We start from the raw sequence: 21,511 nt of genomic DNA, 5'->3' as shown, positions 1-21,511 counted from the left end.
AACAAGTTTAAACAAGGTTCATGCTTTAATAATTCTATTTTGTATGTACTTACAATAGATGTTGTGAATACTGCCCACTGCAAGAGTATGTTTAACACAATGTAAACATGATAAAAATGTAATCATGTTAAAAGTGTAAGTAATCGTGATAAACAGAATTTTAACTTCGCTAAATCTTTGAATAAGAATCGAATCTGCGTTTGTAATCAAAGTGATCAAAGTAACTAATCAAAGTGATTCAATGTTAATTTGAAGTACTTAAGTATCAGAAAATTTTTATTTACAAGTTTTTGGTAGGTACGAGTGTGTAAGTATTGATGTTAGGCGTAATTAAAGAAAATAAGGTAGGTAAAGAGTAATGCTTTTATTTGTTCAATCGTGTTCAATCTACATGTTTGTCAGAGTAAAATCGTGGTTCATCTTCAAAGTTTTTGTCAATTCGTGTAACTAGCTTCTGTAACAACTTCCACTCATCGCTGTCATCCGGAGTCTGCAGCTTGATTCGTAGAAGAGCCTTGCGCCAGACTTCTCTTGAATCAGTGTTGTTCACGTCGTTGGCATGGTATATCTTCAAGTCCACCACGTATTCGCCATCCAAGCTAGTTGTACGCCGCTCTGACCCGTTCGCCACCTTGTTCACGAAGTACGATACGATCCTCTTGTCGCTTCCTTCATTGCCGACCGGGCGCCCGTGACTTAGCTCGAAGATGTCGTGTGTCTTTGCTTTCTTCCTGTAATAAAAAGAAAATATATTTTAGAGTTACAAAGTAATAAAAACCAACTTGCTGTCATATTTGATAATAAATATAAATAGTTAAAACATTGGTGAATGTATGGAATGTAGGGAATGTATACTTGTTCGAGAGATAACGATAACATAAATAAAAACAAAGTGATTCTTGTGATACGTCCCCACAGGGATTCGAACCCGGGGCCTCCGGATCGTGAGCCCAACGCTCAACCACTAGACCACGGAGGCCATAAACAGCAGGAACAGCAGGAGCCTTTAAACTGAGGGATACGGACCGTTCTCGAACGTAAAGTAATGAACCGGATCGTAAATTGACTCGACAGGGAATCGAACCCGTGACTTCTGTTGAAGAAATCAAGGTATCAAGCCAATGCACCACCTGCTGAAAAAATATTAACATGTCACATGGTTAATTATACCACAGATCATATAATACTAACGTACAGATGCCTCACGTCATACAACGAAACTGTGCCGTTCTAACTCGGGCAATTCTTCGGGCTATTTTTAGTTCTAATAAATGACCACTAGATGCCGCTAAAACGCCCCTTTTTTAGCGGCATCTAGTGGTCATTTATTGATGGGATCGAACGAATCGAGCGACATCTAGTGAAATTTCAGCTTACTGAGTGCAAGTTATTGCAAGCACAATATATTTACTTAGAGTTAGAGTAAAATTAAGATAATAGATGGCGCAAACGGATTTTTTTTTCTCAACGTTGACATGTTAGTATTATAATCTGTGACAATGATCTGTGACATTGTCAAGGTGACAGTTGTTAGTTGACATAGGTACGATTATATCTGATGTTTGGTGGGCAAAGAATACAAGGTCTTTGTTTGGTGGGGTTTATTGATTACGTCTTATCATTTTGTATTGGCAAAAATATATCATCTCCAACTCCTGTAAGTATCTAATTAGTTACTAAAACTGGAAGATAATTAAAAACATAGCTAAGGTCCTACCTAGAACGCAATCGTCCCTTATCATCCCGGGCGTGTCGTAAACCCGACTGAGGAGAACCTTTATGAAAGACAAGTCTTTTCTAGCATGATGAAACATTACATTGGACCACCGGTTAAGCACCTGAGGACTTTGTATAAAGTGCTTCCAAATTGGTCTCTGCTTACTCGTGGCTCTGCCCAGCCTAATCGGGATTACAGGCGTGAGTATAAGTATGTATGTAGTAGATACTTTCACCTATCTATGGTACAAATCATAATATACTGTTTGTTGAAAAAAAGTTAAATAAGTCTAGTTAGGCAGTGAGCGTGTTGTGAATTTAAGCCTGTAATTTATTTCAGATCTCTAAAGACGATGATAACCATTATGAAGAATGACATGCAAAGGCTATTTGAACCACATATCAACAATTTTCTGACCATGACCAAGTGATGAATATGATACAAGTCTACCTCATGAAAGCCACACTACTTTTCAAAGAAAAATATTTTCTTTGGAGTTGTAGGTATTATAGTGAAAACTTAATCCTGACTTCTGTTCTGCATAAATGAGAATCGCACTATGCCAGGTATGTATGCTTAAATTATTATCCCATTAACCCATTTCTTTGAGCCCGAATATCTAAATGTTCAATAAAGTAGATAAATTTCAAACTCATCGGATTACATGCGTAATAGGTCATCCATGTGTCTAAATGTAAAAAATAGAGCCTACTATTACTACTCATTGGTATATGAGAGTATTAACTCACACTTACTCTCCTTCTCACGGCGGACAGAGCAGAGTTTTGGCACACAAGTTTTGTCATACATTGCAATATACCTACTATTATTATATAGTCACTATTACTGTAATATAAAATAGGTCATAATGGTAGACTTGTTTGCATCTCAAACGATGAACCCGGTTCAAACCCTGGTACCGGACTTGCATTAATTTAATTTAAACAGTTCACATCTAGCACAGTTGGCCTGACCATTATAGGTAGCGATATAGCCTATCGTTAGCCTAACGGAAAGCTCGTGAGGTGCGTGTGCTTAGTTCATCTTGTGATGAATGTTACTTTGACTACCTCAATGGGATGCAAGATCTTGCTTATGTTATGTCATTATATTATCTGTGATACATAGATAAACTAATGCCTATAATACCTAATGGGTGGTAGAAATGTTTTGTTCTGAATATCATTGCCGATCAAAATTAATGTGCTCTTTTAATAACTATTATATTTTCATTTGTAGGTAACATAATATAGCGAGTACCCTGGTTGAGTCAAGATAATATAAAATAAGTGGAAAGATAATGTGGCCCAAGTAGTAAAGGAAAGGATGTGCAAACAGCCGAATGTGAATCTGGCAATAATGTGCCTGTTTAAATGAGTTTCAGTTGAGTACCAAATAGTTACCTAGGTTTTCCTGGGAAAAACACTGATCCAGCTTTTCTGATTGAACTGAGTTTGTGTATGGTTTTGAATAAATAACTAAACAATAGAAATGTGTCTTTTTTATTTTACTATCCCCTTTCCATTACATAGATAGATATCATTTAAAGTAACTATAAATAATTAATTGTTCATTACAATTTATATAAAAGTAGTATTAGTATATTATAATTAAGATACCTACTTGATTATTAAAATTAACAAATTTAATGAAGTTGGATTTTTTTTTAATGACTAGAATGAAAATACAATAAATATTCAATTAAACTACTTCTTTAATTCAAAAGGTATTACATTTTGTTATTGTTAGATACAATACTAATTTCTTTTTTAACACTTTGCATTTTGGCGTGTCTTCAGTAATTGACAACCGTCTTCTCTTCGGCGTGTTGCACTGGTATGCTACTGCTGGCGGCTCCACGAGCTCTTCAAGTTCGCAGTCGCGAAGCCGTTTATTTTTGTACACCTTTTTCGGTGTCAGTACTTTAAAAGTACCTGATGAACCTAAAACGAAAAATAGTATGTATTAAATAATGTCGTGAATCTTATCTTCTTATCGTGGGTGGAATACCAGCCTCATCAACCCTAGTGTCAGGGTTATGATTGAGTCGCCAAAGGCCCCAAAAGATGAATGTAAAGCAAAGTTGTTGGAGATAACAATACCTAACATAAAGGAAGAAAAGGGCAATTATAACATTCATTAAAGTAGATAGGTAACTAACGTATTAACGTAGCCATTTTATAAATATTAAAATGTGTATGATAAGTGATTCCTAAAAGATAGACATAGGTAGGTACTTATAAAAAACCACAATACATTGTTTTGTTATATCTCAAAACCATTAGGCAGCTTTTTCGATGAAAGCTCCCACTAGTCTTGATTTTTTTCGGACATAGATTGAACATCAGCGCTCAAAAAGTGGGACGCAAAGTTACTGTTAATATAGCGACGTGACAGTATTTCTCCGCGGTGCGCGATTAGGCGCCGAACTGGCAACATGCGAAGTGCGTGGTAAAAAGTTGCAAATATAGAAGCTCAAAGAAAAAAATATGTAACACTTCTTGTAAGTCATGACATTGGTGCTAATTCCTGTAAACACATCTAACTTTATTTTAAGTTATATCTGTCATTATTATTTTTTTCTTTTGAGATAGCCGCCAACAAACAGACGAGCGAATGGCGTGGGAGCTTTGTTTTATAATATTATTATAATGACAGATAGAATAAAAAAATAATAATGACAGATCTCTCAATGCGTCTTATCGGGGCTTCGGGGGATGCTAGGGCTGGTAGTTATTTCTGTCAGAGAATTAGCCTGGCGATTCAGAGGGGTAATGCTGCCAGCCTGTTGGGCACCTTGCCTCGATGTGACGCATTGGAGGAGGTGTTTTATTTATAGGGTGTGTTTGTTTTGTTTTTGTTTGAATAAATTGATTTTAATTATAATGACAGATATAACTTAAAATAAAATAAATAAAAATAATGATTAGATTACTGACGTGTTAAAGGCAACCAGACGAGATATAGAATGTAAACAAAGTTTCAGAGGTTCAAAACATTTATATTTGAATAAATTATCATAAAGTTCGAATTTTAATCGCTGTCGTCTGTACTAGACAAAGATGATTCGTCGGAAGAGTCCGAGTCAGCTGTGTTTATGATAAAACTATCTATCGTATTATCAATCATGTTGTCAATACTGTGTTTAAATCAACAACTACTCATAATACCAGCAAAAATCAAAAATAAAAGTAACAGAAACGGAATAATAAGAACAAAAATCTAAGTAGGTAAATACGGGGACGAAAAAATATGTATCACTTCGAACGCAATCCAAACAGAAATGAACATGTTCATAAAATGGCGGTCCAAATGTTGACAGCTGCAGTACCGACTGCTTTCCTGTACCTACCACGAAACACAACGACAGCTGTCGTTGACCAACTGACGCCATAACTGCGCGTACGAGTGATAAGGACAGAGATGATAATCCCTGGTTATCGCAATGTAACTCAGTACCCGTTTGTTTACGTTTTTTATCCGGTCTGGTTGGTCTTACTTTACGTACCTATACGATTTTAGGTAGCTACGCTGCGGTATAGGTTTTGCGTGAAAGAGCCACAAACATAGTAGGTACCTACCTACTTAAGTAAGTGGAATGATAAGGCTTTATTACCTACATTAACTCGATTCATCTGCCACACACGATGCGTCTGGTCATCGTGTGTACCAATGTAACCTACCTACCTATAAAATGTATGACGAAATCGTGAGTCGCCCACCAATGAACTGTTTATTATAACACTGCCCGATCCTGATGCCCGAGCCCGCGATCTCGACGCATCGCGTTTGGGTAGTTTAATAACCGCTATAATATATACCTATAAGCCCTGTAAGCGCGGTGCACTGTTTTGTACAAGATTGTAAACAACTACGTCTCAATTCCGTGTGTCGAGCAACTATAGACTTTATGTCATTATAAAGATAAGATCCATTCTAGCTTGTTGCGTTGCGCGAGGTCACGTGTTATTACGATTGTAGGTAAGTAGGTAGGCAGGTACCTACCTACTGGCTGAGTCGCGCAAACGCAAATGATAGGTACGTACGATGCGATGCGATGCGTAGTAGGTACCTAGGTATGTAGGTAAATCTGCCTGTATGTTTGTTACCCCTTCAGGCTTAAACAACTGGTTACGTTATGGTAGGTTACATTACCTACCCATCTACGACAATCGCCGTCTGCGTAAAGTTGAAAGCTACTTTTCTACCTATAGCTACCTAACTTACCTAGGTAGATACTTACCTATTAAGGTATTATAAACTACTTATACGTCCCACTGCTGGGCACAGGCCTCCCCTCAATCAACCGGAGGGGGTATGGAGCATATTCCACCACGTTGCTCCACTGCGGGTTGGTGGAGGTGTTTTTACGGCTAATAGCCGGGACCAACGGCTTAACGTGCCTTCCGAAGCACGGAATCATCTTACTTTTTCGGACAATCAGGTGATTCAAGCCTGAAAAGTCCTTACCAAACAAAGGACAGTCTCACAAAGTGATTTCGACAATGTCCCCATCGGGAATCGAACCCGGACCTCCAGATCTTGAGCCTATCGCTCTAACCACTAGACCACGGAGGCTGTCAATTTGTCATTAAGGTATTAAGTAGGTATTATAGATAGTAGGTAGGTATCTTGGTATATGTACAATAAAGTAATATTTTACGTCTTTAATTATTTTAAACCCTACAATTTATGTTAATACGGCTTTATTATAGTTTAGTTACTGAAAATGGTTCGGAATCGAGACGTCTATAGGCACCTATCGAACCTATCTATCATCACAGCCCGGACACTTCATACAAACAACCTATCCCCTACTTTAAACATTTAACTAGGTAGGTAGGTACCTACATTAACTTGTCTACATCTAAGTAGTAGGTAAGTTGTAATTAGCTAGGTACCTAACATTTCAAAAAAACTCAAGGTCGGTAGGTATCATTCATGTAGGTAATAACTCACTATCACTATACTAAAACCCAATATTATGTAGATATTCAAGCAATAGGTAGGTACCTAACCTACAATAAAAATTTGATTGTATTTGTATTAATTCAGTGGTAGGTAAGTACCTACCTACCCAATTGTAGGTAATAACTTGACAAATTAATTGTGCTTACCTGGTGAGGAAGTGCTTGAGCGATTTTGAACGTCTTGAGTCTGATATGGTTCTGGAACTGCACTTCTCTGGAGTCTTTTTCTATGACCAGTCTCATTTCGTACATACTTGATATTGAAATGGTCAATGCATAAATACCTTGACCGCAAATTTTCTGCAGGCAAGTGGGCAATGTTCATATTACCTAAAAGAAAAGAATATAATTTTCAATAAAACATAAATAGCCTATAGATGTTCCACTGCTGGATCGTCTCTACCCTCAAATAACAGGAGGTAATCGTTTTGGTGGTAGCCCGGACCAACTATATAATTTCTGAAGCAAAGCTTACTCTTACTTTTTCGGACAATTAAGTGACTTAGTCCGCAATGTCATAACTAAACAAAGATTAATGGTTGGATCATGGTAGTGGTTCCCTGGAAGAAATTGCTTAAACAGGCCTCCCATGTGTACTGTAGTAGGTATGTTGCATAAATTTTTGTATGTTCTAACTGTTTGTGATCATTAAAAATATTTGATTTGTGATGAATAATCTCACAAAGTAATTTTGATAATATCAGAAACAGTACCCGGACCTCCAGATCATAAGCCTAATGTTCTAATCAATAATACACAGAGGCAGAATCTACTAAAACAGCAACTTTTGACATGTCTTATTAAGTTCTTGTAGGTACCTACCTATACATAATGTATGTATAGATTGTTACCTGCTGAAAGGTGGTCAGGTGTGAGCGAGACCAAAATACTAGGTATACCTCATTTGGGTTCCTGGCTTCTGTACACAGTCCCGATGTGTGAAATTGGTACAAAACTGTAGGTTTGGTAGATAGTAGTTTATCTTAGGTATCTATTAAGACTGTATAAGAAGAAATAAATTAATGTTTTATTTTTATTTATTTTCATCTTAAATTAAAAGTAAATGTGTAAGTAGATATCTGGGGGGCCAAAATGGCTACATCAAAGCAATTCATCTAAGAAAGCAATATTGCTATTTGACATTTGTTTGCATCGCACACTTACTTTTATATGCACAAATGTGAAACTGCAAAATATTGCTTTCTTAGATGAATTGCTTCGATGTGGCTATTTTAACCGCCCTGGTCTATAAAATGTTCAATAAAACAGTCCAAAATTCAGCAATAATTATGTACTTGATTGACTTTTTTTAACTTTTGTCCCTTTTATTCCACAGTTCATTTGGAAATATAAATCCATCGCATACAGTATTGGTATATAGTAGGTACTTTACAAGTTTTTGACTATTCCAGTGCTTTAGTAGTTATAGCAATTGGTTCAGAATCTGGAGGCCCTGAGTTCCCAGTAAGAATATGTTAAAAATCACTAACTAATTATGATTTTCAAGTTTGATTAGTATATCTATATGCCATGCTAAATTACCCAATTGTACAAAAGTTAATTTAATAATTCCAAATTGACATTGAGCACAATACCTAATTATATTATGTTCTTCAGACAGAAAAAACTGTTCTACTACTCTAAACTGTTGATCTCAGCTTGAGTTTAAGTATTACATTAATTATGGTAAACTAAATGATAAATGGTGACAAATGATAAACCGATTAGGTACCAAAATAATAGTCTAGCAAGTAGGGGGAGTGGCAATAACTTTCCCACCATGTTAATTAGGTATTTCTTTTTATTTTATTCCAGTTTTGATTGTCATTGATTCTATCAAATTGTTTGTTTGATAACTTTTTGCAGTTTAATATTAAAAATAAATAAGAGTAAACATTTAACTACTTACCGCAATTCTCAAGCCATACTTTTAGGCGGTTGACGTCATCCCACGGAAAACGGAACATTGACTTCTGTTCCGAAGAATTTGTACAATTATAATAAGAACAATTGTGTGCAGACATTTTTTATAACCACTGTTCCTGTGCCGCTACGTGAAAGCAGGTTTCATGAAGCCAAATCAAAGTCCGATTTCAGTCCAGGGTCAGTTTGTAAACCACAATACACAAAACGTAGAAGGCGCGTTTGACTCGTAATTCAAACGAAAACAAACATTTTCAAACATAGGTAGGTTACTAACCTACCTACGTTATTTGAAAGTTGCGTTTTTTTGTTCTCAAATTTAGTTTTAAATGATATTTATAGGTGGTTATATTTTTTTTTAAAATTTGATATTGTATCTCCCATAATTTATGAGAATTACAACTAAACATTTAATTAATTCAATAAAATGTATTTTGCAAATAAACACAAACTTTTAAAAACGTAATATTTTATTATCTGTGGCAAAGCTAGATCGATGTTGCAATAATTAACGATAGATGGCGCAACTTTAAGCGAGCTTCTTACACATAATTATAGATGGCGTTAATAAAAACGAGAACGTTCAACCCCTCAACAAGCTCCATACTCGACGTAGTTCCGACGTAAATCCGCTAGAGTAACCACTAAATTTAAAAATATAAAAATCTCCATTAAATGCCAATATCTTTGATTAACTTTTGGTTGGAGTATAACTTTTAAATTATAAAACATAATTTTAGTGCCTATTTATCGATTATTGGCTTTTAAAGAAACTTTAATTACAAATCGGTACTATTAGCGTCATCTATTGAATTTTTTTTGAACAATGTTTCCTAATGTTCGCGATGAGAACCCATGATTATACTCACTTTGTATTCTCCTGGTCAATCGACGAAATCGACGGAGGGGCTCGCGAACGCTTCATTTGGCGTGCAGCAGGAGTCTTCTTTGTAGATCCCTGCTTCGGAATAACTTCAAATTCTGAATCGGACCTGAAACAAAATAAATCAAATCAAATCAAATCAATGTAATGTACTGCACTGTAACTGTAGAAATTCTTTGGGTGATGTGTACTCCCCACACTAATAGGTGAAGCAGAACTTCTAAGTTAAACCTCCAAAATTATGTGATGGAGAACTTACATAGTGCTCAGAAGTGGAACTTGTTTTAGCTTGAAGTGTTCACTTGCACAGCGCCGGGGTCGACTCAGGGCTGGTAAGCGGTGGCTGGTGTCGCTCAGGGCTCAACTCTCTTCACTGAGGAGCGGGGTTACTCAACTCTTTTCGGCGAGGAGGTTCTTGATCTGCTTCTGATAATTTTTACCAAAGACTTCGCTGTTTTATACCCCAAAACTAAAATTAAGCAAAAATGTTACATCGTAATTTAAAAAGCCTTAAAGCCTATTTAATTCGTTGACATACGTCCTTTTCGAAAATATTTCATTTGGGATACTATGTTACAGCTCACGAAAACCTGCAACGTAAATTGAATAAAGCACTGAAAACCATTTAACATGAACTCTACCTATTATAAAAACTGCAAGCAAAAGCAACCTAATTCAATTACTGGTCGACCCACACGAGCGTTCGTGCTATACGTTAGAAAAACGATATGGTTCGCGGTCTGAGCGCCGCGTTTGCGTCAAATGTACGTTCGCGGAGTGCAAACGTTCACGAAACGCCCGTGTGAGGTTGACGTAATGATGAGCATTGACAAAAAATATTTAAAGTCATCTTTTTTCGATGAACAAATAGCTCACGGAATATTGCAACATCAATTCAAAAAAGCAATACCAGCATAGGTGTCCGATTATTTGACAAAAAACAAATAATAAATTTTCATTTGAAAAACAACATTTGTCAAAATTATATTTGATAAATGTATCATTTTACAAACTATTGTTTAATAAACTACTCATTAGACAATATATTTACAAAAAAAATAATTATTACGCTAAAACATTAATTTACAAATTGATTATTTTATAAACATGTTAGATGGCAAAACAACGTAAAGCAAAAATAACATTTGACAAAATGCATTGCTTGGTAAATATTTTATTAACCAAAATCTATGTAAATCAACAAAAATCTTTCTCAGTTTACTATAGTTTAACAAAAAACGTATGAAAAAAGATCATTTTAGAAGAAAGTAGTAAGCTATTAAGTACGTGTATATCATTACTTTGGGTTCATGCATGAAAGTCCAATAATAATAAAGAAGTTAAATAATTATAATAATCATTTATTTTCCAATGTTTGGTTAGGTTAGGTTAGAACTGCGACCACAACGCACGAGCCGAGCGAGCGAAGCGAGCGTGCCGCGGCAGCGGCCGGCGAGTGCCAGAACCGAATTCTACTTATTTCACTAAATTCACGTACAACAATCTGTTCAAGAGTTTAAATAGTTAAACTAAGTAATAATTTATTTTCTAACTTTTTGTAATAACCAAAATCTATGTTAATCAACAAAAATCTTTCTCTGTTTACTATAGTTAAAAAAATACAATACGCGTCAGTCACACTTATTTTAAAAGACAGTGCAATAAACGAAATAGTGCGGCAATAAGTGGGTACTACAATAAAATGATTCTAAAATACCGACTTTTGTACGGCTTCACATAAAAATAGTTATTTTAAAAAAATAATAATTTATCTTGTAACTTTTTGTATAATCACCAGTTTGGCAAACGAATTATTTAGTCATGTGATTATTTTAAATATAATTTTTTAACAGTTGAATTATTTTCTAAGTAAAACATTTGCGGAATCTGTATTATGTCATATGATTGTTTTTAAAGTAATATGTTTGCGAAATGAAAGTTTGTCAAATGATTAGTTTTCCAAACGTTGTTTGTAAAATGATTATTTGTTATACGTTTTTTATAAAACATTAGTGAACCGTTTCGCGCCTTCCAACCTTTCCAAAGAAGCCCAATCATTTTTTCCTTCTTCTGATATTGCATTCTTAACCTGACAAGTGACAACAAGAAATAAAATAGAAACCATTCCGATAGAGGCCGCGTAAGCTATGGACCTATTGCAAGATAACGTACTCAAAAGCTAGTCATTATAATCCAACAGACGTAACATGATTAGAATGCGGCGGGACGGAAATGTAGTACATCGCCTTATGCGAAAGAGACGAAATATGTGTCTCTTTAACACTAACAGTATACAGCTTAGTACGAGAGAAACAAGAAATAAGTAATTCTAATCAAGATGCAATACAATGACTCTATTGTATACAAAAGAAACACATTTAACGGTTTATTCCTCGTTCGTCCTGAAGTTTTGTCCCACATTCCAAAAAATTCTTAGTTCGTCCCATATCAATTTCGAAGTCTTGCTTCGTCCCAAATTATAAGTAGGTACTTTAAAGGTATAGTCAACAAAAAAGAATACTTACTTACTTATTTTTTTAAAGTTAAATACCAATAAAACAAGTCTTATCATTAAAATATAAATCACTTTTATTATTCAGTATCACATTCAGGCCCTGCGCAGACGACAGACTATCCGTGACGCACTTTTTAGTCTGTGAAAATATAACCTATGCAATTATATGCAGTAACGCACACGACGCGCAAAAAGTCCGGCGCGTTACTGCATATAATTGCATAGGTTATATTTTCACAGACTAAAAAGTGCGTCACGGATAGTCTGTCGTCTGCGCAGGGCCTTAAAATCACAGAAATGTTATGTTATAATAATTTTAAATAAATACAGAACAGTCATATCTATGAGAAACAATAATTAGGCAATATTTACAATTAAAAATATAAAAAAAATGATTTATTAAGTTTTATTATAATAAAATAATACGAGTAATATTTAAAATAATAGGTAATCCTTTTTTGCTGATTGTACAATATAGTAAGTTTGGCATATAAAAAAAACATGGGCCGTATAAGGAATACAAAATGGGACGAAGTAGGAATAAAATATTTAAAATTATATTTTGGGACGAAGGAAGAATATTGTTCGGGACGACATAGGATTTTTTTATGTGGGACAAAACTCAGCGGGACAAACGAAGAATAAATCTATTAAACAAGTTCAGGCAATAACTGGTGCAAAAGGCGGCTTTATTGCCAAGGTAGCAATTACTACCAGGCAACCTTACGTTTACGATACGTTTGTTGTACCATTCGGCATTGTTTATAAGACAAGATATAAGCCTGGGTTAATAAAACAAGATTGTGGTGAAAGAAAACATTTGCGTCCTCCCGCATTCTAATCATGTTACGTCTGTTGGATTATAATGACTAGTCTTTGAGTACGTTATCTTGCAATAGGTCCATAGCTTACGCGGCCTCTATCGGAATGGTTTCTATTTTATTTCTTGTTGTCACTTGTCAGGTTAAGAATGCAATATCAGAAGAAGGAAAAAATGATTGGGCTTCTTTGGAAAGGTTGGAAGGCGCGAAACTCGTACGTAGCTGCTGAGAAAAATGGTGCTACGGACGTGAGTTGGCTAAAAGTCGTTTACATACTTAATGCATTTTTTTTTATTTGTGTTTCTGATTCTGATAACCTTCCCCTTTAAAATTGATATACATTATGATATATAATTATGTATATAGACTTAGTTAAATAGTTTTTCGACAACAAATCCTGAGGTGATTTTGCAGTCCACTACTGTACACTCAGGACAAATATGGCCGTACAAAAACCCTAGGACAGAGTTTGATAGAACTTTGCCAGAATCATAGGACAAGTATAAGCTATCATTACATGCAAGTCTCACCAGTGGAGGTTCTTGGACCAAGTTCCAAGTTGCTGATAAGCTTATAATATGCAATACCGTAATGACTTGCTAATGATGACGATTTCTTGCAATAGGCAATAGCTTAGGCGGTCTCTTTCGGAGAGGTGTCTATTTATTTTTCTTGTTATTATCACTCAGATAAAATTCCGGAAGCAATATAAAAAAATCGGTAAGATACTTTTGGAAGGGGTAAAAGGCATGAAACTTGAACTTAGCTACCGAGAAACAATGGCGCTGCAGATATAAATTGACTATAATTCGCTTACAAAAAGATTTTTTTTATTTTTTTTTATGTTTCGGATTCTGGAAAAGATCCTCTTTAAAATGATATACAATATGATAAATAATTATTTATGTACACTTAGTTATCCAGCAACAAATCTTGAGCCGATTTTAGCTCCCACTGTATTTTATCACATTTTTAGCCAGGACAAACATGGCCGTAAAAAAAGAACCCCGGGACAGAATCTGATAGAACTTTACCAGAATCATAGAGAAAGCATAAGCTTTCATTGCATATAAGTCTCATCAGTGGAGGTTCTTGGACCAGATTCGCCCATTCTCCTTTGAAAACTTGTCATTGTAAAACTCTGTACCCATATCAGTTTGCAAATTACAAGGGGTTCTCTTACTTTTTTCCAATACTTCTTGAAAAGCGTTTGTAACATCTAATTTATTTTTAGTTTTCAGTGGCACTACCCAAGCATATTTAGAAAAACAGTCAATCACGACCAAAATAAAGCTAAACCCTTTATTATAGGGTTTTATGTTTTTAAAGTCTATCAAATCTGCTTGCCATAAGTCGTCTATTCCTTTTAGAATAACGGAGCGACGTATGAAGTTTTTTCGAGCTGTCTTATGAATTTCATTCACTATTTGTTGTTTTATCATGTTGAGTAGATTTATTTAACTTAGGTGTATCAAGGTTTTGCAACTTCTGATCTATATATGCAATAATAGTTGCTTTTAAACGATTTATTGCTAGTTGCATTTCAAATATATTTTCTTTCTTGTTTTGTTGAATATAACTTTTTATTTCTTCTTTTGTATAAAAATTACCAATTGTTTGATCCACATATTCTTTATTGACTACATCGTCTGCTTCAATAGGTATCACCACTCCTCTTAATCTTTGCGAATGTAAATTAAACTCACCGTTATCTGTTCTTGTAATAGTTTTAGTTAAATCATATAATTCAGGCAGCCGCATTCTTTTATGAACGTGATGTCCGAATTTATCAATATTCATGGTTTTGAAACAGGTGTGGTTCTTTTAATTATTAAGTTACGAATGAAACTATAAATATTTTGTAAAGTATTTTATTAGTTTATAATACCACTTTCTTTGAGTTCTTCTATAATAGAAATTATTTCATTACCTAAACCTGTATTGCCGGCCTCTTGAGAAGCAATCAACAACTTTAATCTTTCAACCAATTCGTTAGGATCATTCCAATACACGTAATCTACGTTTTTATTCCACTTCTTCATTACTGACAAGCCCTTTCCTTTTGGCATTGGACTAAGGTTTGGGGTTGTATTGTTAGGTAACTTGAAAAGAGGTTGTATAATTTGTAGATACTTTCTACCTTTATTGCCGTTTATCGGTTTTTTAGGATCGTAATCGCGCCTGTGAGCATTGGAAATCAAAAGCAGTGACTTATATATTTTTTTATCGTCTTCTGTAACCGAAGACAAATCTGGATTTTTTTTATATAATAGTTCAATTAATCCTGGAGTAGTAGTATATCGGTTTCCATCTATTTTAATGATCTTGTCTCCTATAGTGATTGGAATTGTACCAAGCATCAATTTTCCTCGTTCATTCCTCACACCATATGGAACATTTGTAAAATCTTCAGGCGTTAATGACCATGAAGACAAATTGTCTTCTGTATCATCGTTCCATTCAACTGTTTTGAACGAGTCGCTACTATTTTCTAGATCAATACTATGATTATCACTATCATTACTTCTTTCATTGTAGTCCTTATCACTGGCACTATTATTGTTTTCATAGTCATCTTCATTAACGTTTTCACAACTTGCAGTATACGGTTGCGTGATAGTATCTTCATAATTCGGCTTTTCTGTTTTGCGAATCCCATTTTCTGTCAATTTATGGGAGCGTTTATTGGCAATTTTATTTAATGGATTTATTATAGGTCTGAATACAGATTTCAAAGCTTCTTCATTTTCGGTTTCAATGTTTCGCAACTTCTTAACCTTTTTTTTAACAGCTTCTGCTGCATTAACTATTTGGCGTTTTAAACAAGCTTCCATTATTAAAATAAGTTTGTGCTTCTGCTAAATCTTTAGGCAAAATAACGCGATTTACCAAGTAACATCGCATTATATATCAGAAAAATGATATGATCAATTAAAAAATACGAAACTGTCAAATTTATTTCTATAACATCCTTCATTTTTCTGACAATCTTTATTGATCACCAAATAACTATATGGTTCACTCCATATTTTAGAACACATTTCACGGAACTCATTCCAGGACATATCTGTGTTAACGTGTTCATCATAAACGTGTTTCATATTTATTTCATCTTGCTTAAACAAAATAATCAAATTAGCATTGTCTCGTACTAGTTGTTTTGGAACCTTACTGTAAGTTTGATTTAAATAAAACGAATCTATGTTTCGATGCCTACCCATCGCGAAATAATCTCGCATGTTATTCTGATTTTCACACGCTACGTCATCAAATATAATTATTGAATTTGGTTTAGCATCCTGGGGGCTGAGAACTTCTTCACTATCCTTATATTTTGAAAATGAGACGCTGGGCACCATGTCTAGGACTTTTTCCAAAAATATGTATTTAGGTTGATCTAATGTTTTTGAATACACGTAAACATTTTTAAAATGCAACCCATCCTTATGCAAAAGAAGACCAATAACAAGATTTGTTTTTCCGCAATTAGAAGGTCCGCATACTATACACCTGATTGTATTAGGTAATAGTTTACCATGACGGATATTTTTGTTTTGCGTGTTTAAACAAAAAATGTCAATTTGCAACGAATCCGGTTGTTTAATAAACTTCATAGTCGCAATGAATGTCACCTGATATAGCTAAAATTATAATGATTAAAAGAGTCGTATAATTTACCTTATATACACATTACGATGTTGATCTTATATTATTGGGCATTCCACCCACCTAAGTGAGCGCAGCGAACGGTCGTGAGCAGAGCGAACGATAGGTGGGGCAGAATGCCCAATAATATACTACTTCCCATATAAACTTTCAACCCTCATTTCACCCCCTCACTGGTCGAAATTTCAGCAACGCTAGAACAAATGTTTAATTATTTTTTATCAAGTGCTTAAATATAAAGTTTCATAGATTTATATTTTAAAATTAAAATATCCCATACAAACTTTCAACCCCTATTTCAATCTCTTCGTCCCTTCTTTTCGCAATAAAAGGTATCCTATTTTCTTTCTCAGGGTCTAAAGATTGTCTGTGCCAAATTTAATCAAAATCGGTTGAGAGGTTTAAGCGAGAAAGCGTAACAGACAGACAGACAGACAGAGTTACTTTCGCATTTATAATATTAGTAAGGATTATTTTCCCTCGTTAAATAGTAAACAAACTAAGTGTAGGTGTTATAATTTCGTTGACGAACTGATTACCTATCCGTTTCTTTGTCTAAAATGAGTATTACCTTATTACTATGATTGATTACTGGGCTTAAAGTTCGTATAAATGTCTATCGAATTACCTCCTCAAGTTTAAAGCGTAGCTAGTCATGTAGTACTATATTAATTATGTGGTGTAAGTAATTAGATTTTATCTGTATGTAATGTAACAGTCAGTTGAATAAAAAAACTTATACAAATCAGATCAATTAATTGGCGTAATGTGATTCTAGAAAGAGTTTTAATGTTAATAGATAGCTAGCTATAGCTATGTGTAGGTTCCTGTAGGAATGAGATATAACTGTTTAATAAAGACAGTTGCATCAAAATTTTATCATAAATTCCCTAAATTATGGCGCCTACCTACCCTCTAAGTTAGAAAAGTGATCAAATACTAACTTGAAGTCACTCAGTTTAAAAAAAAACATCGAAATCATTCCAGTAGCTATGGCGTCATGCGCTTCTTGACACGATCACGAAATCTAGATTTCCGCGGGAATGAGGTATTTTCCCGCCATAAAAAGTAGCCTGTGTCCGTGTCTAAGATCCTATCTTTAAATTAACCAAGTCTTATAAAATTCCGTTCAGACGTTAAGGCGTGAATGAGGCAAACTTTTAAAACAAACAATTAAAAATCACTAACCTAGTTTTCTGTCTACTGCCTACGCCTTAAGTACGATAGCATAAATATTAATAGGCCATATCCTTTTCTAGATTACTATCTATCAGCTAACTAAATTTCATCAAAATCCGTTGAGCCGTTTAGGCATGATAGACAAAACTCCCAGCAAAAACCATAAAAAAATCACTAACTCAATTCAGTTTTCTGCCTACTTCCTACCCCCTAAGTACGATGACGTGATCAATTTGATCGTACAACCGATTGTAGATAACCAACTATTACCTTAATAAATTTCATTAAAATCCGTTCAGCCGTTTAGACGTGAAAGAGCAAAAGTCCCAACAAAAACGACTACAAATCACTAAATCAATTTAGTTATCTGCCAACTGCCTACCCCCTAAGAACGATGGCGTGATTATTTATAGCCTATGACCATTTCTAGGTTATCATCTATCACCATACCAAATTTCATCAAAATCCGTTGAGCCGTTTAGGCGTGAAAGAGTAACAGACAGACAGACAGACAGAGTTACTTTCGCATTTATAATAATAGTATGGAGTATGGATTTCAAAATGCGTAAATTTAATGTTCCAATAAGGTCAAATGAAATCTTTCTATGTTCCCGTTTTCGTTAGGGGTAAAGTGCGGTGGTGGTTAATTTTGTGAAGGTTAATAAATTCGTTGAATAGTTGATTAGTAAATTCGGGTCCATTATCTGTCACTATATTTATTGGCAACCCATGATGAGTTGAAAACTGTAGTAACCCTTGTAGAACACTTAGCGCGGTGCTATCGGATAAGTGATATGCCTGTGCATACTTAGAAAAGACGTCAATGATCGTGAGAAACTTTTCGTTTTGTACTGCGATCAAGGTGTATGATTTCGAAAGGTCTGGTTGCTGGCGGGACGATGCGGAATTCCTGTCTTATCGGGTTGCGATCGTATTTTGCCTGGCCGCATATGATACAATCATTTATGTACTTAGTGATGTGGTCGCGCATTTTAGGCCAATAATAACGTTTGGAGAGAGCAAGAAAACATTCGTTTATCCCGCGATGATTGGTTTTTCCGTCATGATAATTTTTAATTATATTTTGCTGCTGAAGGTAATCTTTAACATTTTCAAGTTCCGTTTTAGCTAGTACTAAGTTCATGGCGGAGTTTTTGAAATTATCCTGAATGATTGGTATAATACTGTACATAGCCAAAGGTGGAGTAATTAGTGAGGCGGTTTTAATTTTAGGATGCACGTATTCCTTTATGACGTCAACGATGTCGTCACGGAGGTTAGATTTGGACACGCAGACGGATGTCCTCGTATGAGTGTCGAATGGCTTGGTAGTAGTGGGACGTTTTTTGATATCGCCTACCACTGTTATATGGATTTGCTTATGATATTTATTCAGGGGTTCGTCGACTATGGGAATTTCGAGAATGGGGTTTTCTTGACTTGTATGAGCGGATAGAGTGGATGAGTTATGCGAATGTGGACGTTCCGAGGGGTTCGCAATCATGGAACTTATCTCCTCGTTATGGATCTCGATCCTTGATAGGGCGTCTGCGTTAGTATTACTCTTTCCCTTTTTATAAACCACAGTAAAATCATATTCGGCAAGTTTAAGCTTCCACCGCGTTAACCGTGAGTTGGGCTCTTTTAAACTCATAACCCTGTAATTGCCCTGCATGTAATTGGCAAACATATATACCAAGTATTTCTTTCTATTTATAATGTTGTCTGTAAAAGTTTAATATGTATTGCTGTATGTGTACCTAAATAAATAAATAACCCACTGTAGTGGTTTATGGTCGGTTAAGATCTTAAATTTTCTTCCAAATAGATAAGGACGGAAGTACTTGGTGGCCCATACAATTGCGAGTAATTCCTTCTCGATTGTACTGTAGTTTATTTCGCTTTCGTTGAGAGTTCGGGAAGCGTAACAGACCGGTTTGTCTGACCCTATAGGGCCTTGGGAAAGGACTGCGCCTATGGCGAAGTTAGAAGCGTCAGTGGTTAAGTTAAAATCCTTACTGAAATCGGGATATTGTAAAATGGGGTCATTTATAAGTAGGGTCTTGCATTTCTCAAATGCATTGATGTAATCAGAATCTAAAGTGATTTTACGGCCCTTTTTCAAACATTGTGTGAGTGGTTTAGTAGTACGGGCGAAATCCGGGATGAATCTACGATAGTAGCCGACGAGTCCTAGAAATTGTTTAATTTCTTTCGGCGTTTTAGGTATAGGGTATTTTTCTATCGCGGTGATCTTATCCGGGTTAGGTTTAATTCCGTCAGCAGAGATAACGTGTCCTAGGTAACCTGTTTCGAGTTTTAGGAACTCGGATTTGTCCATTTGTATTTTAAAGTTGGACTCACGTAACCTCTGAAATACTTTTTCAAGATTTACCATATGCTCCTGCAACGAGGTACTGAATACGATGATGTCGTCCAAGTACACGAGGCATATGACATTCTGAAGGCCTTTCAATACATTGTCCATCACGCGTTGAAACGTAGATGGAGAATTTTTTAGACCCATGGGCATACGAAGGAATTCGTAATGACCATGTTCCACGTTGAAGGCGGTCTTGGGGATGTCAGATGGATTCATCTCCACTTGATAAAATCCACTGGCAAGGTCTAAAGTCGTGAAGTAGTGACAGTTGCCTAACTTATCTAACACGTCGGTAATATTTGGAATCGGGTACTTATCATCAATGGTTTTTTCATTCAGTTTTCTGAAATCAACAACCAGACGCCGTTTGGTTTTTCCAGATGCGTCCGCCTTTTTGGGCACAACCCAGATCGGAGAACTCCAAGCTGATTCCGACGGCCTAATAATATTCTGATCTAACATCTTTTGGATCTGTCCTCTAACTTCATCCCTATGTATAAAAGGATACCTATAACTTTTGGTATATACCGGTACCTCGTCTGTCGTTCGGATGTGGTGTTTTATTATATTGTTAAAAGTTAAGGGCTCCTCGTCTAGATAGAATACGTCTGCATAGCGAGCGCACAAGTTTTCTAAATTAACGCGCTCCTCCGCATTTAGGTGTTCCGTACGGAGTCGCGATATAACTTCGTTAGCGCGCGTGCGCGATATCTGCGGTTCGGACGCGCCGGCATGCGGTTGCGGCGGCGGGTTTAAACCGCTCATGCACTCGATGTTGTATGTACTCACCTCGACAGGGCGATCCATACAGAATATTATATCGTGTGGTGTAGGGTTTGAGACTTCTATAATACCATGATTATTTACCACTGATGTTAAACATTCGTTTATAATGCAATTAGAGATAATTTGTTCCGTGATAATAGCGTCGCCGTCATGCGTATTGATTGGAATTCTTATTAATTTTGACGACTGACTAGGTATGACGTCTTCGTAATAATTAACGTTTCGCGAGTTATACATGCGTATGGTATTGGTCGAATTATGGGTGACTAAGGACCTGTTTTTAAGGTCTATTTTAGCCTCCCATTTCTCTAAGAGGTCAGTGCCAATGAGACCGTCAAAGTAATCGTGAAATTTATATACGAATAGTTTTATAGATCCGGTATCACGGAACTCCGGGAAACATGGGATAGTGATGGAATAGTCATTACGCGACGTAGCGTGCACGTTAGTTACCTCAAACGGATCATAGTTTAGTTGTACTGTACTATAGTACTTATCTACAGCGTCGGGGCTCAAGAAGGATTGGTTCGCACCGGTATCAATGAGTAACTTGAGAGGTGGATCGTGAATCTGAACATAGGGTAACTGACGCTGTGATTGGAGGTTTAGTTCTATTTTTGCTTGGATGACTTCGTGGGATTGTGAAAATCCTGTTCCTGAACGGAACT

General features: G+C 35.7%; 1 protein-coding gene across 1 annotated transcript; it reads right to left on the bottom strand.

Annotated features, from left to right (window-relative positions):
• Positions 1–367: 367 nt before the first annotated feature.
• On the bottom strand, positions 368–10,051 carry LOC126381320 (uncharacterized). The gene is made up of 3 exons (XM_050030819.1): positions 9,753–10,051; positions 9,480–9,602; positions 368–731 (listed from the first exon to the last, which is right to left on the bottom strand). Coding segments are annotated over exons 1-3 (474 nt in total). The 5' UTR covers positions 9,755–10,051; the 3' UTR covers positions 368–382.
• Between the last annotated feature and the right edge of the window lie 11,460 nt (positions 10,052–21,511).

This window comes from Pectinophora gossypiella, unplaced genomic scaffold, assembly GCF_024362695.1.
Source record: "Pectinophora gossypiella unplaced genomic scaffold, ilPecGoss1.1 Pgos_45, whole genome shotgun sequence".
Taxonomy (NCBI): domain Eukaryota; kingdom Metazoa; phylum Arthropoda; class Insecta; order Lepidoptera; family Gelechiidae; genus Pectinophora; species Pectinophora gossypiella.
The sequence above is the reverse complement of the archived record's forward strand: the minus strand, read 5'-3'. Positions and strand labels throughout refer to the sequence as shown.

Excerpts from the sequence above, each read along its gene's own strand:
- LOC126381320 (XM_050030819.1), bottom strand. Across the intron at positions 732-9,479 it reads ATTGACCAGGAGAATACAAA|GAAGAAAGCAAAGACACACG; the intron begins GTGAGTATAATC and ends TTTTTATTACAG.